Genomic DNA, 24,701 nt, shown 5'->3' on the forward strand with positions numbered 1-24,701 from the left:
CATTACTTCCGATCAACAATATGTCAACCACATCTACTTATCAAAAATTCTATAGTGCTCCCACTCACTTCTTCAGAAATACAAGTTTCTTATAAACCTTGTACAAACCCAAAAAGCTTTGATCATCTCATCAAAATGTATATTCCAACTCCGAGATGCTTGCACCAGTCCATTGAAGGATCGCTGGAGCTTGCATACTATTAGTATCCTTAGGATCGACAAAACCTTCTGGTTGTATCACATACAACCTTTCCTCAAGGAAACCTTCGAGGAAACAATGTCTGAACATCCTATGTGCAATATTTCATAAATAATGCATCAACTACTAACATAATTCCAACATACTTTTAGCATCGCTACGAGTGAGAAAGTCTCATCATAGTCAACTCTTTGATCTTGTCGGAAACATATTTGCCACAAGTTGAGCTTTTCTTAATAGTGACTTTTCACCATCATCGTCTGTCTTCCTTTTAAAGATCCATCTTTACTTAATAGTCCTATGACCATCAAGTAGTTCTTACAAAGTCTACACTTTGTTTTATTTCATGGATCCTCTCTCGGATTACATGGCCTCCAGCCATTTGTCGGAATCCGGGCCCACCGTTGCTTCTCCATAGCTCGTAGGTTCATTGTTGTTCAACAACATGACCTCCAAGACAGGGTTACCGTACCACTCTGTAGTAGTACGCGACCTTTGTCGACCTACGAGGTTTGTAGTGTTGGAAATATGCCCTAGAGGCAATAATAAATTAGTTATTATTATATTTCTTAGTTCATGATAATCGTTTATTATCCATGCTATAATTGTATTGATTGGAAACACAATACTTGTGTGGATACATAGACAAAACACTGTCCCTAGTAAGCCTCTAGTTGACTAGCTCGTTGATCAAAGATGGTCAAGGTTTCCTGGCCATAGGCAAGTGTTGTCACTTGATAACGGGATCACGTCATTGGGAGAATCACGTGATGGACTAGACCCAAACTAATAGACATAGCATGTTGATCGTGTCATTTTGTTGCTACTGTTTTCTGCGTGTCAAGTATTTATTCCTATGACCATGAGATCATATAACTCACTGATACCGGAGGAATGCTTTGTGTGTATCAAACGTCGCAATGTAACTGGGTGACTATAAAGATGCTCTACAGGTATCTCCGAAGGTGTTAGTTGAGTTAGTATGGATCAAGACTGGGATTTGTCACTCCGTATGACGGAGAGGTATCTCGGGGCCCACTCGGTAATACAACATCACACACAAGCCTTGCAAGCAATGTAACTTAGTGTAAGTTGCGGGATCTTGTATTACGGAACGAGTAAAGAGACTTGCCGGTAAACGAGATTGAAATAGGTATGCGGATACTGACGATCGAATCTCGGGCAAGTAACATACCGAAGGACAAAGGGAATGACATACGGGATTATATGAATCCTTGGCACTGAGGTTCAAACGATAAGATCTTCGTAGAATATGTAGGATCCAATATGGGCATCCAGGTCCCGCTATTGGATATTGACCGAGGAGTCTCTCGGGTCATGTCTACATAGTTCTCGAACCCGCGGGGTCTGCACACTTAAGGTTCGACGTTGTTTTATGTGTATTTGAGTTATATGGTTGGTTACCGAATGTTGTTCGGAGTCCCGGATGAGATCACGGACGTCACGAGGGTTTCCGGAATGGTCCGGAAACGAAGATTGATATATAGGATGACCTCATTTGGTTACCGGAAGGTTTTCGTGCATTACCGGAAAAGTTTCGGGCTCATCGGTAGTGTACCGGGAGTGCCGGGAGGGGTGCCGGGGACCATCGAGAGGGGTGTCACGCCCCAAGGGGTCTCATGGGCTATGGGAAGAGATAAACCAGCCCCTAGTGGGCTGGAATAAGTTCCCACAAAGGCCCATAAGGTTTGAGAAGGAAAAAACACAAGGTGGAAAGAGTTTCCAAGTGGGAAGGTGGAATCCTACTCCAAGTAGGATTGGAGTAGGACTCCTCCACCTCCAATTTCGGCCAAACCTTTAGGTTTTGAGGCTGCCTCCTCCCCTCCCTCCCACCTATATATACGGAGGTTTTAGGGCTGATTTGAGACGACTTTTCCACGGCAGCCCGACCACATACCTCCACGGTTTTTCCTCTAGATCGCGTTTCTCCGGAGCTCGGGCGGAGCCCTGCTGAGACAAGGTCATCACCAACCTCCGGAGCGCCGTCACGCTGCCGGAGAACTCTTCTACCTCTCCGTCTCTCTTGCTGGATCAAGAAGGCCGAGATCATCGTCGAGCTGTACGTCTGCTGAACGCGGAGGTGCCGTCTGTTCGGTACTAGATCGTGGGACTGATCGCGGGATTGTTCGCGGGGCGGATCGAGGGACGTGAGGACGTTCCACTACATCAACCGCGTTCACTAACGCTTCTGCTGTACGATCTACAAGGGTACGTAGATCACTCATCCCCTCTCGTAGATGGACATCACCATGATAGGTCTTCGCGCGCGTAGGAAAATTTTTGTTTCCCATGCGACGTTCCCCAACATGTAGTAACTTGATCCGAAGCTCAATGATCACCATATCATGTGCCCTACTACACACTATTTGATGTGACGGTTCACTAACCTCATCAAGTTCCACCACCCTCCAACTCAATTCTTTTGAGAGAAACCTTTCCTCGAGAAAGGACCTATTTCTAGAAAAAAAAACACTTTGCTTCCGGATCTAAGATAGGAGATGTATCTAACTGTTTTGGATATCCTATGAAGATGCATTTATCCGCTTTGGGTTCGAGCTTATCAGACTGAAACTTTTTCACATAAGCAGCCCCAAACTTTCAAGAAACTACAACTTAGGTTTCTCCAAACCATAATCTGTATTGTGTCATCTCAACGGAAATACGTGGTGCCCTATTTAAAGTGAATGCGGTTGTCTCTAATGCATAACCCATAAATGATAGTGGTAATTCGATAAGAGACATCATAGTATGCACCACATCAAATAGGGCGCGGCTATACCGTTCGTACACACAATCACACTATGGTATTCTAGGTGGCATAAATTGTGAAACAATTTCCACATTGTCTTAACTTTGTACTAAAAACTAAGGGCTGGTGCGCCACCCCTAGGGCCTTTGGGCATCCCCCGGGTGGGTTGCCCCCCTCTCGGTGAACTTCCGCAACCCATTCGTCACTCCCTGTACATTCCGAGTAATGTCCGTAAACCTTCCGGTAACCAAATGAAATCATCCTATATATTAATCATCGTCTCCGGACCATTCCGAAAACCCTCGTGACGTCCGTGATCTCATCCGGGACTCCGAACAACATTCGGTAACCACACATAAAACTCAACTATACTAAAACATCGCCGAACCTTAAGTGTGCATACCCTGCGGGTTCGAGAACTATGTAGACATGCCCCGAGGTACTCCTCGGTCAATATCCAATAGCGGGACCTGGATGCCCATATTGGATCCTACATATTCTCCGAAGATCTTATCGGTTGAACCTCAGTGTCAAGGACTCATATAATCCCGTATGTCATTCCCTTTGTCCTTCGGTATGTTACTTGCCCGAGATTTGATCGTAGGTATCCGCATACCTGTTTCAATCTCGTTACCGGCAAGTCTCTTTACTCATTCCGTAATACAAGATCACGTGACTTACACTTAGTCATATTGCTTGCAAGGCTTGTGTGTGATGTTGTATTACCGAGTGGGCCCCGAGATACCTATCTGTCACACGGAGTGACAAATCCCAGTCTTGGTCCATACTAACTCAACGGACACCTTCGGAGATACCTGTAGAACACCTTTTTAGTCACCCAGTTACGTTGTGACGTTTGATGCACACAAGGTATTCCTCCGGTGCTAGTGAGTTATATGATCTCATGGTCATAGGAACAAATACTTGACACGCAGAAAACAATAGCAATAAAACGACACGATCAATATGCTACGTTCATAGTATGGGTCTTGTCCATCACATGATTCTCCTAACGATGTGATCCCGTTATCAAGTGACAACACTTGTCTATGGTTAGGAAACCTTGACCATCTTTTGATCAACGAGCTAGTCAACTAGAGGCTCACTAGGGAGAGTGTTTTTGTCTATGTATCCACACATGTATTTGAGTTTCCAATCATTACAATTATAGCATGGATAATAAACGATTATCGCGGACAAACACATATAATAATAACTAATTTATTAACGCCTCTAGGGCATATTTCTAACAGCCCTAACCCTAATTGCCACGTGCTCCCTCTACTTCTCTCTAGATCTGTTTCTCCTGTAGTCTAGTTCGGCGATGCTTAGGTGAAGCCATGCTGGATTAGTTCACTACCACTAACACCACGCCGCCGTGCTGGAGAACTCATCTACCTCTCCGCCCCTCTTACTGGATCAAGAAGACGGGGATCGTCATCAAGTTGTACGTGTGCTGAACATGAAGGTGTCGTCTATTCGGCATTAGATCGGAATGGATCGTGATAGATCTCGAGACGGATCGTGATGAGATCGCGGGACGGCTGCGATTTGGATCGCGAAAATGTTCCACTACATCAACCGCGTCGACCCAAGCGGATGCTAGCGGACGAAATGGTTTGCCTCTTTGAAGTTGCTCTTAGGCCTCTTTGTATTTTAAGTTCAAGTTTGGCCATCTAGTTTGGTGCAAAATAAAAGGAGAACTAGTAAACCCGGATGGTAGTACTACCAGGCAATATAAACATGTCGTGACACAATGGCACACACAACAAGAAACAGTAATGTGCGGGTGTGGCATTCAAAATATTCGAAACGGACCTGAAACCTATGGCATGTACTGTAGTATAGCTTTGCGGACTGCAGCGTTTGTTGCTTGCACGAGGAAAACCCATTAAATACTCCCTGGTCAGTAGATTTCATCAAATGAGGTAGTGTAGCTTCCACAGTTGGATCGGCGTCACTAGCGAAGCCACCTGCGCGCGGTTGGGCATGCTTTTCTCCCGATGGTCAAGCACACAACCACCAGACAACGGTAGTCAGAATTTTCTGGCAGACGGAAACCAAAACCACCAGTAGGAGTTGACAATACTGTAGCAGAACCTTAGCTGTACCAAACTATCCTCGCCGCCTCAGATCAGATGCTGAGTCATGCCGCTGTGCAAAAAAAAATTTATGCCGGGCCAAGCCAATCTGTAGGCGCTATGGCGTACATACTACAAAACGGTCTCGATCGAGCGCGCGCGGCTGAGCAGGCGAAAAGCAACCACGACGCTGCGGGGGGTGCCGGTCCCCTCCCCTCCTCGGTTTTTTCAGTGCAGTCACGAGACGGACGCTCAGAGGTCCGTGCTCCGCTGCTCCCACCGCGCTGCCCTGCGCTTCTCCTGATTTTAGTAAGTCTCTTCCGCGCCACGGGTCACGTTATATCTGCGCTACATCCCGCTGCCCAAGCGCCTCCCCTCCCCTTGCTCTGCCCGCTTTCGCTAGGAACCCAAGAAACAACTGGCAATGAGGGACATGAGTGTCGACGCCGGCGGCATGGGGGCGATGCCGATGCCGCCACCGCGGGCCGACCACACGGTAACGAAGGCGGCGGCGCCGCACAAAATGATGGAGATGATGCACATGACCTTCTTCTGGAGCGACCGCGTGGTGGTCCTCTTCCCGGGCTGGCCGGGGGAGCGCGGCGCCGGGATGTACCTCCTCTGCCTCCTCCTCGTGCTTGCTCTCGCCGCCCTCACCGAGGCACTCGCCCTGCTCTCGCGCCGCCTCGCCCGCCGCGGTGAGGACGGCGGCCCGGCCACGGCAGCCTCCGCGGCGCTGCTGACGGCGGTGCACGCCGCCAGGATGGGGATGGCCTACCTGGTGATGCTGGCCGTCATGTCGTTCAACGTCGGCGTCCTCCTCGCGGCAGTCGCCGGCCATGCCGTCGGGTTCCTCTTCGCGCGGAGCAGAGTGCGCACCGGAGCGGCGCGCGGTAATATCACACCCCCTGAGCTCTGTGGCGTCCCGCCGTCTCACCTGTCCAAGCCTTAGTCAGATTCCGGTCAAAATTGCTTCTGTGATCTTCTTGTACTAGCCCTAAAGATAGTACAGTACCCACAAGTCCAGATTCTTGCTAAAACATGCGTTTACATCTGTCTTACAGGGACTAACTAGTAACCACTACTGATCTCGTCTTACGAAGGTGTGTGTTTTGTTTCTCTCAACTATTGTCCGTGTTTAGATTTCATCCTCAAAACCTAAAAAGCACCGACACGGCGACACGGACACGTCGACACGCATACGGGGACACGGGATACGACTTTTTCCAAAAACAGCCCATCGAAGACACGACAAGTATATATAAAAAATAAATATAAATGTACATGTAATATACAGTTAAAGACAGAAAAGAGAAAGAAATACTGCCCCATTTGTTGTCTGTTGTCTCCTATTTCAATTCAAGTGCTTGATTGACCATCCAAACCAAATCCATGTCATTGCATCTTGCAAAACACAACAAACACCGGTCTATTAGTATTAGAGAGAGAGAGAGATCATAATAATCTGAAATGGTACTTGACAAACAGCAAAACACAACCAAACCATGACAAATTGACTAAAAGCATAACGGATAGGAGCTTACAAGGCTCAGGTGGCCACATAACAGATAGTTCAAATGGCCTTAGTCTAAAAATTTAAGAGTGCATTACATAAATGGTAGGAACATAAATTAAATAAGCTCATAGGCAGCTAGGCTGATGGCTGAAGGCTAAAGCTTGATGGATAAAGAGACTCAAGTGAGAGAATCTATTATCTCCTCCTCCAAAGCTGGTTCATCAAGTGAAAGATCTGCACCTTCAAGCATGCCCACACCACCAAAACTTTCTACTCCATCTCCCCCAATGTCCCACATTTTGCTTGGCCTAGTTAGATATGCTTGAGAATTCCTTGAAAGCAAGCGGTGGTTGTTGTGTGTGAACACCAAATCAGCAGCTCTAGCAGGAGTAAGCTTGTTTCTTGCAGCGCTATGGATGAAGCCGTACGTACTCTAGTTCCTCTCACAACAAGAGAAAGATGTTGGCTGCCCAAGTACCTTCAAGGCTAAAAAATTTAACAGCCTTGTGCTTACTCCATGAGTGCCCCACCATTGCTTAGGTTCAAAGTCAGCTCTATCTTCAATAGAATCTGGATTTTCAAAGGCATTCATGAAAAGAGCAAAATCAGCAAATTCTTTCTTGATAGTCTTGAAATCTTCTTGATCTGGATAGAACTTTCGAAAGCATTTGTTCCTCATTTCAGTAACTTCACTATCATCATTGGGGCTGATACGGCCAGGGACTTCGTTAATCCAACTAGCAATATAGTACCTAAATAAAATCAGCAAGCACTTGAACATTAAGAACCTGAAATGATAAACAACATGTGCAACTTCAATTCAGATTTTACCTTGGATTGAGTGAGTGAGCCAAACAATGCAGGGGGTATTGCTTTTGGTCCAACGGGCAACAAGGATCTCTTTAATGATGTCATACAAGATACACTCTTCATGGGGCTCCTTCCCCTCAAACCGATAGATAGGTATTTTGACCTATGAACAAGATGACGAATAAAATCAGCATGTTACACATGTCAACAATGATCAAATCAGCATGTATTCATGTATATATTATATACCTTCTCTATCATGGAATACCACATTTCATAGATCAAGTGGAGGCATGGCTTGTCCGTGTCGGACAACCTTATCATTGCATAAATAGGGTCGGTAAAAGAAACAATGTATTCTATTTTATCCCACCACATATCATTTAAAACAAGCTCCTTCAACTTTTGAGCTTTAGCTATATCATCATCCCTATAAGAAGACCAATTTGGATGAACAACCATTTGAACAAGTGCATCCTTGATTAAAAGAAGCCTCTTGAGCATGATCACAACACTTGCGAATCTAGTTTCTGCAATCTGGAGGAACTTGAGTTTGCTGAACTCGTTGAACATAGAGAGCCTCATGCTATGGTTCATGATAAAATTCTTGATGAAAGAGGCATCATCAGCTACCTCTTTGATAAACCAAAGATAGAAATTGTTCCCTTCATTGTTCTTCGGATCACATATATTCTTTAGTGCAAGGTTGAGAGTGTGAACAATGCAAGGAGTCCAAAAGATGTTATTGTATTTTGCTGCAATCATCAAACCAGCAGCTTTGCAATTTGCAGCATTATCGGTGACCACTTGAACCACATTCTCCACTCCAACATCCTCAATTACTTCCTTTAACTTCTCAATGATATATTCTTTGCTTTTTATCTACAAATGAAGGGCAACAAATCAGCAAGCAATATGTGCAGCAAAAAGAACCAAAAGAAAAACAAGATTAGGCAAGTACCTCTCCCTCAGTGGCAATTGCCTTTAGGAACATCGGACCACCTTCCGTCACAGCCATGAAGTTTAAAATGGGTCGCCTTTGAGGATCAGACCACCCATCGGTTGCAATAGTGATTCCTTTGTAAGGCCATGTACTTTTGATGGGTTCTAGGCTCCTTTGAATGTGCTTCTTCTCTTGGTCAAGAAGAGTTGTCCTCAAGGAATTGTATCCAGGAGGCACATACCCACCCAAGCTATTGTTCGCAACAAAACTGATGGCTGCCCGGAAGTTAGGGTTCCTTGCAAGGTTGAATGGAAGTCCTACAATATGGTGCAACCAACAAAGTAAGCAAAATTTACCATGCTTGAATAAAAAGAACAGATGCAAAACTACACACCTGCAGTGAAAAACATCCTAGCAATATGAGCATCCGCTTGCTGTCAGGCCTCGGCATTAAAACTATCTCCAATGGTTGTTCCTGTTTGCTTTCTCTTTCTTGATGGACCAGATTCCACATAGGGAGGCAATGGAAGTGTATGCCTACCTATACCATGTTCAATGAGTTCATTGGCTGCCCTATCCTGCTTGCAAAGTTGTTCAAATGCAGGCTGTGAAATTTTGTCACAAGTTGCTATATCCTTTTTTTTATCTGAAGCAGATGAGCCTTCACTCTTGAATAGGTGCCTGGATAAGTTTTGAGGTAGAAATTGCACTTGAATTTGATGTTTCCTCCACGGCTACCGGACGAAGAAGCACCGGTTTCATTGACAACTCTCTGAACATAAGCCCGGAGAGGATATTTGGGATCCACCCCACCAGGTCCATGTTGCCCTCCGTCACTCTCACCCACTGATGATTGGCTCCCAGATGTAGCTCCATGGCTCCCAGATGCAATGTTCCCTAGCAGCAGCAATAAGCAATCAGCAGCAGCAGCAATAAGCAATTAGCAGCAACAACAATAAGCAAACAACAGTCAGCAGCAGCAGCAATAAGCAATCAGCATTCAGCAGCAGCAGTAATAAGAAAACAGCAGCAGGCGATTCCATACGTGCCGACGGCGACAGCGGCTCGGCGGCGATTCCAGGAGCTGGCGGCGGCGACTGCTGGAGCTGGCGGCGGCTACTGCTGGAGCTGGCGGCGGTGGCTGAGACTCCAGAACGGGGGAAACCCTACGTCAAAGCTGGTCGCGAGGAGGTGCTGTTTTATGTGCCCGTCGATGGGACCTGAAAAAAGGCTGCGCCGAGCCAACTCGGGCCACCGGACGTGTCCCCAGCGTGTCCCTAACGTGTTGGGGCGTTTTTTCTTTTTTTTAATCACAGATCGTGAATACGGGGGGATACATGTATTTGGCCGTGTCCAGCCGTTCCCCCGTGTCCAGCCGTGTCAGCACGGGGATTCGGCGTGGCTGGCCATGTCCATGCTTTTTAGCTCAAAACATTCCCAAAAAGATAAAATGTTCAAACTAAACTCCTCCATCGAATTATGCAGTGCAGTTTTTATTATGTCCGCCAGGTAGGAGGAAGAGCTTCTGATGCATACACTTTTCGACAAAAGTGAATTTTATTGACTCATATAAAGCATCAATTACATATAAACAAGTGAATATATATCTGGCCTTTGCATAGATATGATACACACAGTCATCACTAAGACATGCGAAAACAATTCGCTAAATAGTAAAGTTATATAAAACCAAAGAAATGCATAAACGATGAAAATAATTAAGCAAACAAATTCACGTCTGACAAGCTATAATTGTGATCATTTCCATACCAACCATCTCATGACATCATAAGAACAATGAAGTATTTCAATAACAACGCATTTTTTTTGAAAAAAACTGGTTATCCCCTTGCCCCATTTTATTAAAATGAAGCATCCAAGCAACCTAGTTACAAATCAACAATCACCAACAACTAAATCAAAAAGCACCCAACCCACGCAAAACACTCAAGAAATGTTTGGAAGGAAGGGCTGAGACGACCAGCAAACTACAAGAAAAAATAAAGATCACCCAAGCAGTCTGGGCAACCATCAGCAACAATCTTAAATCTTATTATTACAGCGACCAAGGAAAGATAATCAGATGCTCACATCCATGCTATCCGCATGAGTCCCCCCCCCCCCGGTGCTTGTCCAGCAAAAGGACGAATCGCCTTAATATGTCCGCTTGTGCGGTGTCGCAAAGAACCATCTATTGCTGCAAAATCCCTTTTAGCTTGACAAGGTCGCAGCCGAGGCCTATCCATGTGCGCCCCTGGAAACATAATTCATTCCTCAATCTCCATATGCTCCATAAGGAGGCAGCAGTTACCAAATTAAGCACGAGCCTTTCTTTGTTTAAATTCCATAAGGAAGAAACATCATCAAAGCATTGGATTCTACGAATATGAAAAAACTCACATATTACTAACCAAATACTACCAGCATTAACACAGTCAAAGAACAAGTGTTGAATAGATCCAGCTTCATTACAAAACAAGCAGGATAGATCATCCATTATTTTCCTTTTAGCCACATTGTCCCTAGTTAAAATTTTGTTGTATAGAGACAACCACAGAAAAACATGAATATTTTGAGGACACAAAGTTTTCCATAGAGTATCTCCAAAAGGAGAAATAACACAACCAAAGTTAATGCACTTGTAAAAGGATTTCACTGAATATTTACCATTAGGCTCTAGCAGGTAAGTCCTCGGATTCCGACAAAGGGAAATTTTTAATATGTTCAATAAGTTGTTCCCACCTCACCATAACCTTGTGATCCACACAACGTCTAAAGGAAAGTTTAAGAATTATCCTATCCCAAACCTGGGACACCGAGCATTCCTGTTGGTTGCAGATATCAAACAGCTCCCAAAATCCGACTTTAAGGGAACAATCCCCAGCCGAGGTATCATGCCAAAAACTAATATTATTACCATTACCAATTTTCCAGGAATAAAAGTTTCTGCCAGCTTGTAATGCCCAGGAAACACTCTTCCAGAAGGGGGAGCCTACCTGTTGTCTAGACCATAGGATATTTGGGGCATACACATTATACTTATAAGCAATTAACTTCTTCCACTCACTATTGTTATTATCAAAGAATCTCTTTCCCCGTGAAGCCAGAAGGGCCATATTAAATTCTCTCAAATTGGGTACCCCCAAACCTCCAAAGTCTTTTTTCGTGGAGACCAACCCCAATGGACTAAATGGTATTTATGTTGGTCTCCCACACTCCTGTTGGGGAATGTTGCATGGAAAACAAAAAATTTACTACGCACACAAAGACCTATCATGGCGATGTCCATCTACGAGAGGAGATTTGGATCTACGTACCCTTGTAGATCGCACAGCAGGAAGCGTTAAGAAACGCGGTTGATGTAGTGGAACGTCTTCACGTCCCTCGATCCGCCCCACGAACCGTCCCACGAACTGTCCCGCGATCCGTCCCACGAACCGTTCCGTCCTAGTGCCGAACGGACGGCACCTCCGCGTTCAACACACGTACAGCTCGACGATGATCTCGGCCTTCTTGATCCAGCAAGCAAGACAGAGAAGTAGATGAGTTCTCCGACAGCGTGACGATGCTCCGGTGGTGGTGATGATCTACTCCTGCAGGGCTCCGTCCGAGCTTCGCAGAAACCCGATCTAGAGGTGGAACTATGTGGTTTAGGGTTGAGTTGCACTTGGATCTCAAATCGGCCCTAAATCACCACTATATATAGGAGGGAGGTGAAGGAGGCTTGCCTTGAGGGCCAAGCCCTCAAGGGTGCGCCGGCCAAGGGGGAGGTGGACTCCCACCCCAATTCGGTTTGGGGGAAGGAGTCCACTCCTTCCTTCCCACCTCCCCTTTTTCCTTTTTCCTTTTCTTTTCTTTGGTATTTTCTTATGTGGCCACTACAAGAAATATGCTAATAAACGATGCTATATTTTTATCGCTACATCGTCACGGTTTTTAATTTACGATGATCTTACGACGAAAAACGAAGCGTCGAAAACTGACAACAACGATGTTTTGATCGAAATCGTCGTAACTTTTACGACGATTCCTGGATTGTCGTAACCTTTACGACGATCCTAAATCATCGTTGACAATCTAACCCAGTCCTACGTGGCAGTCCTATGTGGCAAAATTACGACGAAATCAAAACGTCATGGTTGAAATCAACCCAACCCATTTCAATTGATCACATGGGCTGGTTTTATTTTGTGGACCTTTTTCTTATTGGGCTTCTTTTTAGGCCTTAGCCTATTTACAGCCAGGACCCAAATACATTTGGTCCAGTTTCAGTTTTGACCTTTTTTTTTCATTTTTGAATTCAGCAAATTTTTGTTCCAGAACTTGGTTTCATTTTTATTTGTTGGGCCTTTTCAACCCAATTATTTATCCAATATTAAATCCAACACTATTTCATATTCAAATTAAGAAAACTCCAAGTTGAATTAAAATCATCCATCATATAACATCACATAATACATCTCCCAGGTTTACATAACACAATAAGTCATCTCCTAAATACATTTCCTTACACAGGAATATAGCAAAAACAAACAGAATTACACAACAGAACAATGGCACATCTGCTACTGTCACTACAATGGACTTCATTCCACTCTCCTATGAGACATGCTCGAGATGCGACAACTTGTCATCCTACAAGTAGACTCTCCTACAATCATCTCTATCCGAGCCTGAAAGAGCAGCAAATCCAATTTTATTTAGCATACAACCTGTACAGGAGTAAGAAATGCAAGAGTAAAATAAAATCCATCAACCAGTGAACAAACAAGAAAGCTACCAGATCTTCAGGAAGTAAAACAATTAAACAGTCACAATTTATAGATACACCAACATCTGTGAACCTAATCTGCACTATGGGTTCAATGCCATTAGCATCTCCAGGGTTTATAGGAGAAAAAGTGAACCGCATGCAAAATATTCATACTTAAGACTGAAAAACAAAGATAGATGTTGTCCTTAGCAGAATCCAGACCAGCGAGAGTTGTATGCGCATGACTTAGCACAACTAGGAAAGTAAAATAGGATAAAGATAAGCAAGACTAAAAAAATACACGTCAGAATAGCGGATCATAATCTCAGTAACCTCATTAACGTTAGTTGGCAAGATTAATGGAGCAAGCCATTTAATCATTGTCTACTCATGAAAGAAGATGCAACTATTAATCATAACAAATACTCATGCATTCCCCGTCAGAATAGCAAAGAACTCACAAGACACGCCGTATAATTCGCATCAACACCCGCTCCCAGCGCAGGAATCAACATCCCAACGAGAGTCCAGCAACAGCAGCCAGGCAAGCTACAAGATCCGCGGCTCGGGTCAGCCGAGATCCGGATCTCCCTCGCCCCCGGCCCGATCCGCCATGCCCGTCTTCTTGATAGTAACGCCACCGATGCCCTGCAAGAAACATCATGGGAAACATGTAAGAACCTGCTCTTCCTCTTCAGCGGAAAAAGGAAATCGACTGCTTGTCTACTCTGTGGTTCCAGTTATAGAAGCAACTTCATTCGGATTTGCGCAACTTAACTAAAATGCATTATGCGGGTAATGACTACCAACTTCTCCTTGTGGGGGAATACCATCAAATAAGCATAGAATACGATAGACTGAAATTGCACTAATGACAATCTAGCAGCTGATCCACTAATAGATGGTATGCATGCAGGGAAATATAGAGCAACTACAAGTCCTTTAGTCTGCACAATATACAACCACTAATAGATGGTATGCACGCAGGGAAACATAGAGCTACTACAAGTCCTTTAGCCTACACAATGCAGGGGAAGGAAAAGTGCATGTACGAGCTAGTAATAGATACGAGGCTTGTACATGCTATGGTGTCACATTTTTTTTATCAAGTAGCACGAGTTGCCCTGTTTACAATGGATGATGCGTGAGAGCATTCATCTGATGAACACGCTTGCATTAATTGGGGGGTAGAGCGGTATAGTAGCTCCTACAATGAGGTTTAGTAACATATTATTCATAAAACAACCGGTACCAACTGAGTAAATTAATTCAGTTTGCTCGGCAAAGCTAACATGAGTGGTTACAGAGAATTCACAAAGCGTTGATGGTTCACGGGTAGTAGCTTTCGATAAAGAAATGTACCTTCTTTCCTCGAATGACAACCCCAGGTTCAACTTGGATGACCATGTACTTTGTGCCTCCAAGGAAAAAAACAGTTGGTGCAAGATGTCGGGGTTCGTCAAAGTCTTTAATGATGCCAGCAATCTCCTCAGGCTTGAACTGCAGCATCCAGAAGCAGAAAACAAGGGAAAGCTCAGATAGGGCAGCTACACGATATACTTAATAACAATTCGGCAGCAAAATGGCTAATATAATATGACTAAGAAAACAATAACAAATCGGCAAGCAAGCATTTGGGCGGGGGGGCTCTCATGCTATTATGTCGGTCCGTCCTCTTTCTCCCCCACCCTCACTCTAAAAATACTTACTATCACTCTGTCTGAACATTGCCCTCACCCATGACACTGGGAAGCAAATCAAAAGTTTGATGGTACTACAGCTAATGTGGTGCAACACTGACCAGTTGGGTTAATTTAGTATATGCACTGGGTAGCAGGCACAAGTAGACTAATTCAGGTTCAGGTCGATGTCTGAAAAGTGACGACGGGTTATGAATTCAGAAAATTGCTGGGTCCTCCTATCAGCCCGTCCGTTGCACAAGCTGTCGTGTTGCTTGATACAATTGTGACGGCTGGGAACGAGAAGTAGATTCCATGGCGCACCTCGGATTATTAGACTAGACACTACGCTGCTGGCGCGTTGCACACACAACTTCGATCAGCTGTCCGGCCGAAAGTGCTGAGATCAGTTATACAATCCCCCAAAGAAGTGCTACAGAATCTTGAATTCTTTCCTAAAACTCGAGTTCATCTGAATTTTGGCAACTAATATAACGCGAAATTGGTTGTTAAGTTTGTTTGGCGTGTGTGGCGCTGACAGCTACTGACAGACTGATCATGGCGATGGTGTTGGATGCGATCGAGAAATTGGTATGGGTGACAGAGACGAGAGGCATGGAGGAGATGAGGGGCAGGGAAGAGGGGACTGACCGCTTCGATGTCGATCCTGTAGATGACGTGGAGCCGGTGCTTCTCCCGGCTGCTCGCCCGGTACACCATGGCGAGGTGCACGGCGGCGAGCACGAGCGACATGAGGAACATGGCCTCGACGGCGAGGGCCTGGCCCTTGCCGTGCAGGTCGAGGCCGGCGGCGCCGTCCGCGGCGACGCCGAAGACCGCGACGGCCTTGGCGAGGACGTAGAAGAGGGAGCCGACGCTGCACGTCGCCACCACCCACACGTAGGCCGCGCCGCCCCCACATGCCGTGTACGCTCCTGCACACACACGCACAGAGGAAAAACCAGCCAGACGATTAGCAAACTAGCAGGAACAAAATCTCAGGTCCTTTTTGGGAGCCGACAACGGACGACAGACGAGCGGAGGATGGGTGGGACGGTGGATAGGAGGTAGCGGCTGCGATCTGGAAGGGAGGAGGAGAGGTGTTCGATCTGAATGTGCTAGGGTTCGCTGAGAAATTAGACCTTAACCCACACTTTACTTTTCACTTTGATCATTTGCCCCTTCCCCTGAGATTGACGGGTGGGGCCCGGGTCCACTTCCCATTCACATAATCCTGAGGCAAATCATCAAACCCCTGATAAAGTGTGGCAAATTAGATGCTAGTTTTGCTATGTCCCCTATTTGTTGCAATGATCATGATTGGGGTTATGATTTTTCTTATGATCTTGAAAATTTGTTTAAGCCCCATGATAAGTATGATATTTGCAATAATATTGAAAGTGGGTTTGCAGAAGTCATGACTTTAGTCGATGATAATCCCATTATTTTTGAAGAGCGTCAACTTTGCATGCATGTGGATCATGAAAAGAATATCCTTTGTGATAGCTATATTGTTCAATTTGAATATGATCCCGCATGTAATTGTTATGAGAGAGGAAAATATTATGGTAGAAACTTTCATGTTACTAATTTACCTCTCGTTATGTTGAGATTGATATTGTCTCTTTCTTCTTCCTTGCATTTGCTAGTTATTGCTTGTCTTGATAAGTTGTTTTTCTATAAAATGCCTATGCATATGAAGTATGTTAGACTTAGATGTGATTTTCACATGCTTTATGATGCTCTCGTTGTGCTTCAATTTTTGTCTTTTGTGTGAGCATCATTGAATTATCAATGCCTAGCTAAGGGCGTTAAACAATAGCGCTTGTTGGGAGGCAACCCAATGAATAAATTTATTTTTGCTTTTTGCTTTCTGTTTTGTTGTGTCCACACCATCATAATCCTGTTATGATTGTGTCTTTTGTGTTTCTTTTTGTGTTTGAGCCAAGTAAAACCTTTATGACTAGTTTTGGTGATGGTTGTTTGATCGTGCTGAAAATGATAGAAACTTTTTGCTCATGAAATTATTTTTCATTCTTATCAAGACAGAGATTTTGAGTTGATTCTTTTTGCTGCTGGTTGATATGCCAATTGCCCAAATCTATACTTATACCAGTTAGGCACTCCCTAAAAAATCCCACATTAATTAGAAATTAAGAGCCGTTAATCTGGTGGGACCAAATTATTATGGTCCAGATCAACCCATCTAATACTCAGCCAATTTTTTAACTATCTCGGATGTGAAACTTACAAACCAAAATAGATATGATGCAAAAGAAATTAGATACGGTGCAAAATCCCATCTTAACAATTAAAAAACAATTCACGCTAGAAAGAAAAACTCACATATCGGACTACATACGTATTGCTCCAATGTCTCTACCTCATGCCGATCTATGCAATAATATTCGATCCCTACCCCCCCCCCCCCCAATTGAAACAATCATCATCAACATCCATCAATCTCTATCAACTCCATCCATGGTATCTTCCTCTCACGCCAAGATGCAGCAATCCAGATGCACGTGAAAGATTCTGAGTTTCTGACTACTTAACCGCAGGTGCATAAGCAATTGTTTGTTTTGTTGCTTAGATCCAATATGTTGTACGAAATTTTAATCGCATTGTTATACTATGAAATTCCTATTACTGACGAACTCTATCTAGCGTCTGTCCGTGGTGGTAGCAGGAGATGTGCAATGGGCTTCTTTGGTGAAGGGGTAGTGTTAAAGGATAGCTGCAAGGACGAGGAGTCGACCATAGTAGTTTCTCAAGGACGGGAGTTGCCCTATCTGCATCAAACTGCTATTTTAGTGTTGGTATACCTTCTCCTTCGCTGCATGTCCCAATGGTTTGGAACGATCATGCTAGATTCGTAATCTGTTCGAACATTAAGCTGACGAAATTAAGAGATTGCAAATGAAGGGGGTGTGCAGGGTGATTGCTCTCGAATCTTCCAGCGCCAATGGAACTTGGATATTTGGAAGGAATTGAAGGTGTTACATGGTCGATCACCAACGAACGGAATTAGGAGATCACACAGGAAGGGGGTCGGCGAAGCTCCTATCCCATCTGCTCAGCCGCTGGTCCTCCTAGGTGATTGTAGCTACACCATCTACCATGTTGCCCCTATTGTTGCTAGGAGGTACGTGGTTGGTCAAATACTACATCAATGACGATGCCAGGGCCGTACATGCTTGAAGAAACACTAGGACTAATGGCTCTCCCATGGCCGTGCAAACAATCTCTCTCTAATTATTATTTTTTGTGCATACATAGGAGCAATACTACTTGCTGATCTCTAGAAGAACCATGGCTGCAAGCTCTTCCGATCCTAACTCTCATATCAATCTATACATCTAAAAATCCACCATCTCTTCCTCTCTCCATTTGCATGAAATCTCTATTCTCTTCCGACCCTAATAATATATTTGTTCCTGCTCCGTAGATTGTCCATACATACTTTCATCTCATCATGGTTGTATATAGGTTATAGTCAGCAATTTGATGTATCTTCCTGAAATCCTGATAGGTTTATTACTCATCTGGCATGTATGATTTAAGGTATGCGTGCAATAGCGTAATTTTATCAGTTCATGAAGATAACACCTGTTTAGGGAGTGAACACCAAAGTTAATATAGATGTTTCAGTTGGCTAATCCTTGAGAGCCATGACAATGGCTTATCTAATCCAAATCCTCTTTCTATGATTGTGCGGTTTGCTTAATATTTTTAGATGCGGACACTCTGTATAGATGTGGTTGTATCTTATTGCTTTCATCTGTTGACAAAAGAGACCTGCTCCACTCCATGTTCCTATTGAAAAAAAATACATGAGTTGACACCATTAATAATCCAATCCATGGACCTTGGGTTTTCCATGTATTAATACTGGATTTACGCACATGTGTGGCACATCTTTAGTCCATATATTTTTCTTAAATTTTAGACAATTTATGTAACCATATACTGTCAAATTGGCATCAGTTCAAGTAAATACATTTTATGTGATTATTTGTATTTACTAATACGGGTGCATGTTATAGTCTTTTTGCGGCGAACCGACTTTGGTTATTTGCACATCGGATGTACGAACCCATCGTGAAATATGTGCACCCGAATGGCTAACATGGAATTGCTATGTGTTTTTGTACGAACATGATATGTTATTTTAACTCCTAAGGTTATAAATACTTTTGTGTCTAAAATTACATTTAGGGAACATTCGGATTCCCTCCGAGCCGGAGCGGAGTGGCGTCCAGTGTTAATTCGGAGAGTTTGTAAAATGCAGCTCCGCCTACTCTGTTCCGCGGAGGGCTGCCGAACAGGCGCTTAGATAGATCTAGGCAACCGAATTACATTCCAAATTTTCATTCCAACTTTCACATTCTGAATTATTGCTTTGTCTTTGTGGCATTTATTAATGTGTTTATAATAAGACTATGAAGGTACTGATCAGCTCTTAGCTATATGTATTGCTTCACTCACATTTGGGTTGTGCTTCATTTTACAAAGGTTTGCATCATGCTTCCACGCAGGGACGATTGTAGAGGGAACGAGGGGGGCTAGACCCCCCTAACAAATTGTTTTTTCTACTATAATAATGATTTTTGTAGTAAAAAAAATTCATTTCATATGAACTTTGCCTCCTTCATGTACAAACTTGCCCCCTATGCTTCCATGCTGGCTCCGTCCGTGCTTCGAGGTTGAGGAATTTGCACGCTTATGTTAGAATCAATAAATTTTCAGTATAACTTGCTTAGACATATTGACAATGGTGTTGGACGGGCTCTTGACGATACTTCTCCGTTCATTTATTTACAATATAAATATGAGACTTCATTGTCGTTCATTTTCTGTTCATAACTGGGTTTTTATATATGTACATGCACTTAGCTTTATTAAATGTCGGTGAAGTTCTAATTGACATATTCATTATATATGACATATTTTATGGTGACTATTCATTGTGTTTTCTGCATCTAGATGCAATGGAGTGACCAATGTTTCAGTTAAATAATCTCATTGTAGATACAATAGTATCATTGATTATAGCTATGTTTCTATTTAAGTCCCTTCTCTATGCACACTAAATAAATGAAAGTAAGAGATATTTGGAAAAAATTGTGCATCCATGCAAAACCTCTAATCATGGAATTATAAAAACTCAAATGTCTATTTGAACGAGTAAAGCATCGTCTCCCATTACTATTGTAGGTAACTTATGATTAATAATGCATGCTTTTACTAAAAGTGTAAAATAAATAATATGATTACAATTATTAAATTATGTCACATAAAAATATGATCCAGTGTTACCTACATGTATTGTAAAATATTGCTTTTGACATAATATTGCAAATATATTAATACTCCTATTAAATTAGTTGGAAGCGGGTCAAATTTGAACTGCGCATGCATTATAGTTGGCTTTTTATTTTTCTCAAAAATAATTTATAGGTACAAAAATATCTATTTAATCATAGAAACATCAAAAGTTTTCCCGGATTCAACCACTAGCTAGGAACGGTCATACCCGCCGTTTTGACCGCATTTTGAAATGACCATGAAAAATTCAAAAAAATCAAAAAAATTGGAAAACCTTTGCATTGTGTCATTATATGTCACAAATTTACGAGGAAAAATAATAAACTTGTAATACGACAATTATTTTTAAAAAGTGTTCTCTGAAATGGGCTATCATGTTTGAAGATCCATGGTTTTCAAGCCAAATGATCAATCTTATGGCCACATTCATTGCATAGTTTGTTCAAATGATTTAATATTATCCACAAGGGTGCGTATTGGCATGGCAAACAACATTGATTAAGGAAGTTTTCATTTTCCTTGAATGTAAAATTCATTTTCCATTTTTCAAGTGTCCAAAATGAGTTTTTTTTGTGAAGGACCTATCATATATTTGTTTCAAAATTGTACCAAATCATTTTTCTAAAATACTAGGACACCTTTCATTTACAATTGACAAAATGGTTGGGTGTTAAAATCTTTTATCCACCTCTCGTGAAAAAGACAAATTTTCATCGAATCAGCTGGGAGCGGGTCAAATTTGAACAGCAGCTGCATTATAGTTTGATCTTTATTTTCCCCAAAAATCATTTATAGGTACATAAGAATCTATTTAATCATAAATACATGGTGTGGTGTCTTGACGTGGAGGTTTGGAAGGTGGTCGAGGGCCCCAACTCCAGAGCGCGTAAACTTGCATGCCAGCCACGTGGTCACCGCCTGACCGTTGTGTTGCCACGCGTTCGGGGTAGAATAGGCATGTCTGGTGGGTTGGAAAATCCTCGATAGGTGTTAGGAAGAATATCACAATAGAAGAATCTCACGAGGAGACCAGACTAAGCTCAAACATGAATTAGCAGCCAAGTGTTTGATTAGCGGTGCGGGAAATGCACATAGACAATGGGCCTAAATTTTGGATGAGGTTGATCATCTACTAAGGACACTCTCTTGGCAAATTTTAGCTCAAATGTATGAACCTAGGTGACACTTGCTTTGGAAAGTACCACACTGTGCAGAAATATGGATGTTGAAGCTGGGATCAAATGAATGAATATATTGAGCTGAAATTTGGTGTATAATGCTAATTTAGGCATATGAAGGCACTCTAATTTTTTTATACCATTTGGACATGCCAAAGTGACACTTCCTTCACAATGTGTTAATCCAGATAGAAAATGGTAATTGAAACTGGGCTCACATACATGATTGGATTGAGCTAAAATTTGGAGGAGGATGATAACTTGGGCACATTAAGGCACTGTAATAATTTCATAAATTTTGGATAAACAAAAATTGTACTTCCTTCACAATGCTCTCTATTAAACAGAATATTGGGAAAAATATTGACGGAAACTAGCCGAGTTCAATGAGCTAAAATTTGGTGGAGTTATGTTATATGGTAAGTTTTATTCCATGGTAAATTTTCATCAACTATAAAGCAATATAAAATGTTGTTGCTTCACAAACTGAAAATATTACTAGAAACAAAGATTGGATGCTGAGCTCACATGGATTGTTACATGTGGCTGAAATTTTGTGGAGAGCTATGGTTTTGGCATATAAAAGATGTGGACAAAATTCAACTCATCAGGATATTCCTAGCTAGTATTTCCTTCACAAAGCTGTGAGCTGAACACAAACTTTGGAAATTTGCCGAGAAAGATTTACTAGGCAAATGATTATGAAAGTTTTCATGAGGCAATGATTTGGATAGGAAAGAGTGCCCAACAATTTTGAGGGCAATCAAAACAATCGAAATAACACTTCCTTCACAAAGTGCTATTCTAAACAGAATAGGAAAATGAATATTGCTGAATTAATTTTGAACTATGGAAGGAAGGGTTTTCACATATTTGAGGAATATATGATCCAAAGTATTTATGAGAATGTTTCGAGAATTTTTTGAATGACAGAATAGTAGGTTGCTTCACAAACTAGGCAGGTTTGGCGCGTGACATAGAATGGACCCATGAGTGACATGTCAACATAGTTAGAACATGTTACAACATTTTTATAATCATCATAAAAGTTATGATGATCTCATCTTATGCGGTTACGACATTTTTGACTCACATCGTTTTAACTTATATGTAGATTTGACCCCTAAAATGTCTTACGACAGTCTCGGATGAAATCGTCATAGATTTATGACGAATTCATCAACGACGTCTTAAAAACGTCATGTATGAGCATATTTCTTGTAGTGGGCGCCATGGGCCCCTTGGGCTGACTCCACCAGTCCACTAGGGACTTGTGGTGCCATCCTATGGCCTTGGGCTCACTCCCGGGTGGGTGGGCCCCTCCTGGCGAACTCCCGGAACCCATTCATCACTCCCGGTACACTCCCAGAATTGCCCGAAACCTTCCGGTAACCAAATGAAACCATCCTATATATCAATCTTCGTTTCTGGAAACCCTCGTGATGTCCGTGATCTCATCCGGGACTCCGAACAACATTCGGTAACCACACATATAACTCAACTATACTAAAACATCGCCGAACCTTAAGTGTGCAGACCCTGCGGGTTCGAGAACTATGTAGACATGCCCCAAGGCACTCCTCGGTCAATATCCAATAGCGGGACCTAGATGCCCATATTGGATCCTACATATTCTCTGAAGATCTTATCTGTTGAACCTCAGTGTCAAGGATTCATATAATCTCGTACGTCATTCCCTTTGTCCTTCGGTATGATACTTTCCCGAGATTCGATTGTCGGTATTCGCATACCTATTTCAATCTCGTTACCGGAAAGTCTCTTTAACTCGTTCTGTAATACAAGATCCCGTGACTTACACTTAGTCACATTGCCTGCAAGGCTTGTGTGTGATGTTGTATTACCGAGTGGGCCGCAAGATACCTCTCCATCATACGGAGTGAGAAATCTCAGTCTTGATCCATACTAACTCATTGGACACCTTCAGAGATACATGTAGAGCACCTTTATAGTCACCCAACTACGTTGTGAAGTTTGAAGCACACAAGGTATTCCTCCGGTGCCAGTGATTTATATGATCTCATGGTCATAGGAATAAATACTCGACACGTAGAAAACAATAGCAATAAAACGACACGATCAGTATGCTACGTTCATAGTTTGGGTCTAGTCCATCACATGATTCTCCTAATGATGTGATCCAGTTATCAAGTGACAACACTTGCATATAGTCAGAAAACCTTGACTATCATTTATCAACTAGCTAGCCAACTAGAGGCTTGCTAGGGACATTGTTTTTTCTATGTATCCACACATGTATCTATATTTTCATTCAATACAATTTTAGCATGGATAATAAACGATTATCTTTAAACATGAAATATAATAATAACTATTTATCATTGCCTCTAGGGCATATTCCCAACAGTTTCCCACTTGGATTAGAGTCAATAATCTAGTCCTCACATTGTCATGCGATTTACATTGTAATAAATCGAACACTCATATAGTTCTAGTGTTGATCATGTTTTGCCCGTGGAAAAGGTTTAGTCAGCGGGTCTGCTACAGTCAGATCCTGGACACTTTGCAATATTCACGTCCTCTCATTCGACGTAGTCGCGGATGAGGTTGAAGTGTTGTTTGATGTGTCTGGTCTTGTTGTGAAACCTTGGTTCCTTTGCTAAGGCAATGGCACCAGTGTTGTCACATAACATAGTTAATGGATCTAGTGCGCTCGGCACAACTCCAAGATCTCTCATGAACTGCTTCATCCAGACACCCTCCTTTGCTGCCTCCGAGGCAGCCATGTACTCCGCTTCACATGTAGAATCTGCTACGACGCTCTGCTTGGAACTGCACCAGCTTACTGCACCAGCTTACTGCACCCCCATTAAGAATAAATACGTATCCCGTTTGCGACTTAGAGTCATACGGATCGGTGTCAAAACTTGCGTCGACGTAACCTTTTATGACGAGCTCTTTGTCACCTCCATAAACGAGAAACATTTCCTTAGTCCTTTTTAGGTACTTCAGAATATTCTTGACCGTCGTCCAGTGATCCACTCCTAGATTACTCTGAAACCTGCCTGCCATACTTATGGCCGAGCTGACGTCTGGTCTAGTGCACAATATTGCATACATGATAGAACCTACGACTGAAGCGTAGGCGCGGAACTCATTTGTTCTCTATCTTCCGCAGTTGTTGGGCACTGAGTCTTACTCAATTTTATACCTTGTAATACTGGCAAGAACCCTTTCTTGGACTGTTCCATTTTGAACTTCTTCAAAACTTTATCAAGGTATGTGCTTTGTGAAAGTCCTATCAGGCGTCTCGATCTATCCCTATAGATCTTAATGCCTAGAATGTAAGCAGCTTCTCCTAGGTCCTTCATAGAGAAACTTTTATTCAAGTAATCCTTTATGCTCTCCAAAAGCTCCACGTTGTTTCCAATCAGCAATATGTCATCCACATATAATATTAGAAAC

General features: G+C 42.8%; 2 protein-coding genes and 1 long non-coding RNA gene across 4 annotated transcripts; 1 reads left to right on the forward strand and 2 right to left on the reverse strand.

Annotated features, from left to right (window-relative positions):
* The first annotated feature begins 5,217 nt into the window (after positions 1–5,217).
* Positions 5,218–6,148, forward strand: LOC123426681 (copper transporter 6-like). Its single transcript, XM_045110548.1, has one exon. The coding sequence runs from the start codon at positions 5,475–5,477 to the stop codon at positions 6,000–6,002; it is 528 nt and encodes a 175-aa protein (XP_044966483.1). The 5' UTR covers positions 5,218–5,474; the 3' UTR covers positions 6,003–6,148.
* Positions 6,149–6,594: 446 nt separating this feature from the next.
* Positions 6,595–7,599, reverse strand: LOC123426684. The gene is made up of 2 exons (XR_006622294.1): positions 7,398–7,599; positions 6,595–7,318 (listed from the first exon to the last, which is right to left on the reverse strand). It is a non-coding gene; the product is annotated as an uncharacterized LOC123426684 (long non-coding RNA).
* A 5,212-nt stretch (positions 7,600–12,811) lies between these two features.
* LOC123426682 (profilin-1-like) lies at positions 12,812–15,890 on the reverse strand. Of its 2 annotated transcripts, none has more exons than XM_045110549.1 (4): positions 15,403–15,890; positions 14,435–14,572; positions 13,534–13,720; positions 12,812–12,992 (listed from the first exon to the last, which is right to left on the reverse strand). In XM_045110549.1, exons 1-3 carry the CDS (start codon positions 15,511–15,513, stop codon positions 13,643–13,645), a joined length of 327 nt encoding a protein of 108 aa, XP_044966484.1. In that variant the 5' UTR covers positions 15,514–15,890; the 3' UTR covers positions 12,812–12,992; positions 13,534–13,642. The 2 variants fall into 2 exon arrangements, with proteins under 2 accessions (XP_044966484.1, XP_044966485.1); XM_045110550.1 differs by having other exon boundaries at positions 12,812–13,031.
* Between the last annotated feature and the right edge of the window lie 8,811 nt (positions 15,891–24,701).

The sequence above is a fragment of the Hordeum vulgare genome, chromosome 2H (genome assembly GCF_904849725.1).
Source record: "Hordeum vulgare subsp. vulgare chromosome 2H, MorexV3_pseudomolecules_assembly, whole genome shotgun sequence".
NCBI lineage: Eukaryota > Viridiplantae > Streptophyta > Magnoliopsida > Poales > Poaceae > Hordeum > Hordeum vulgare.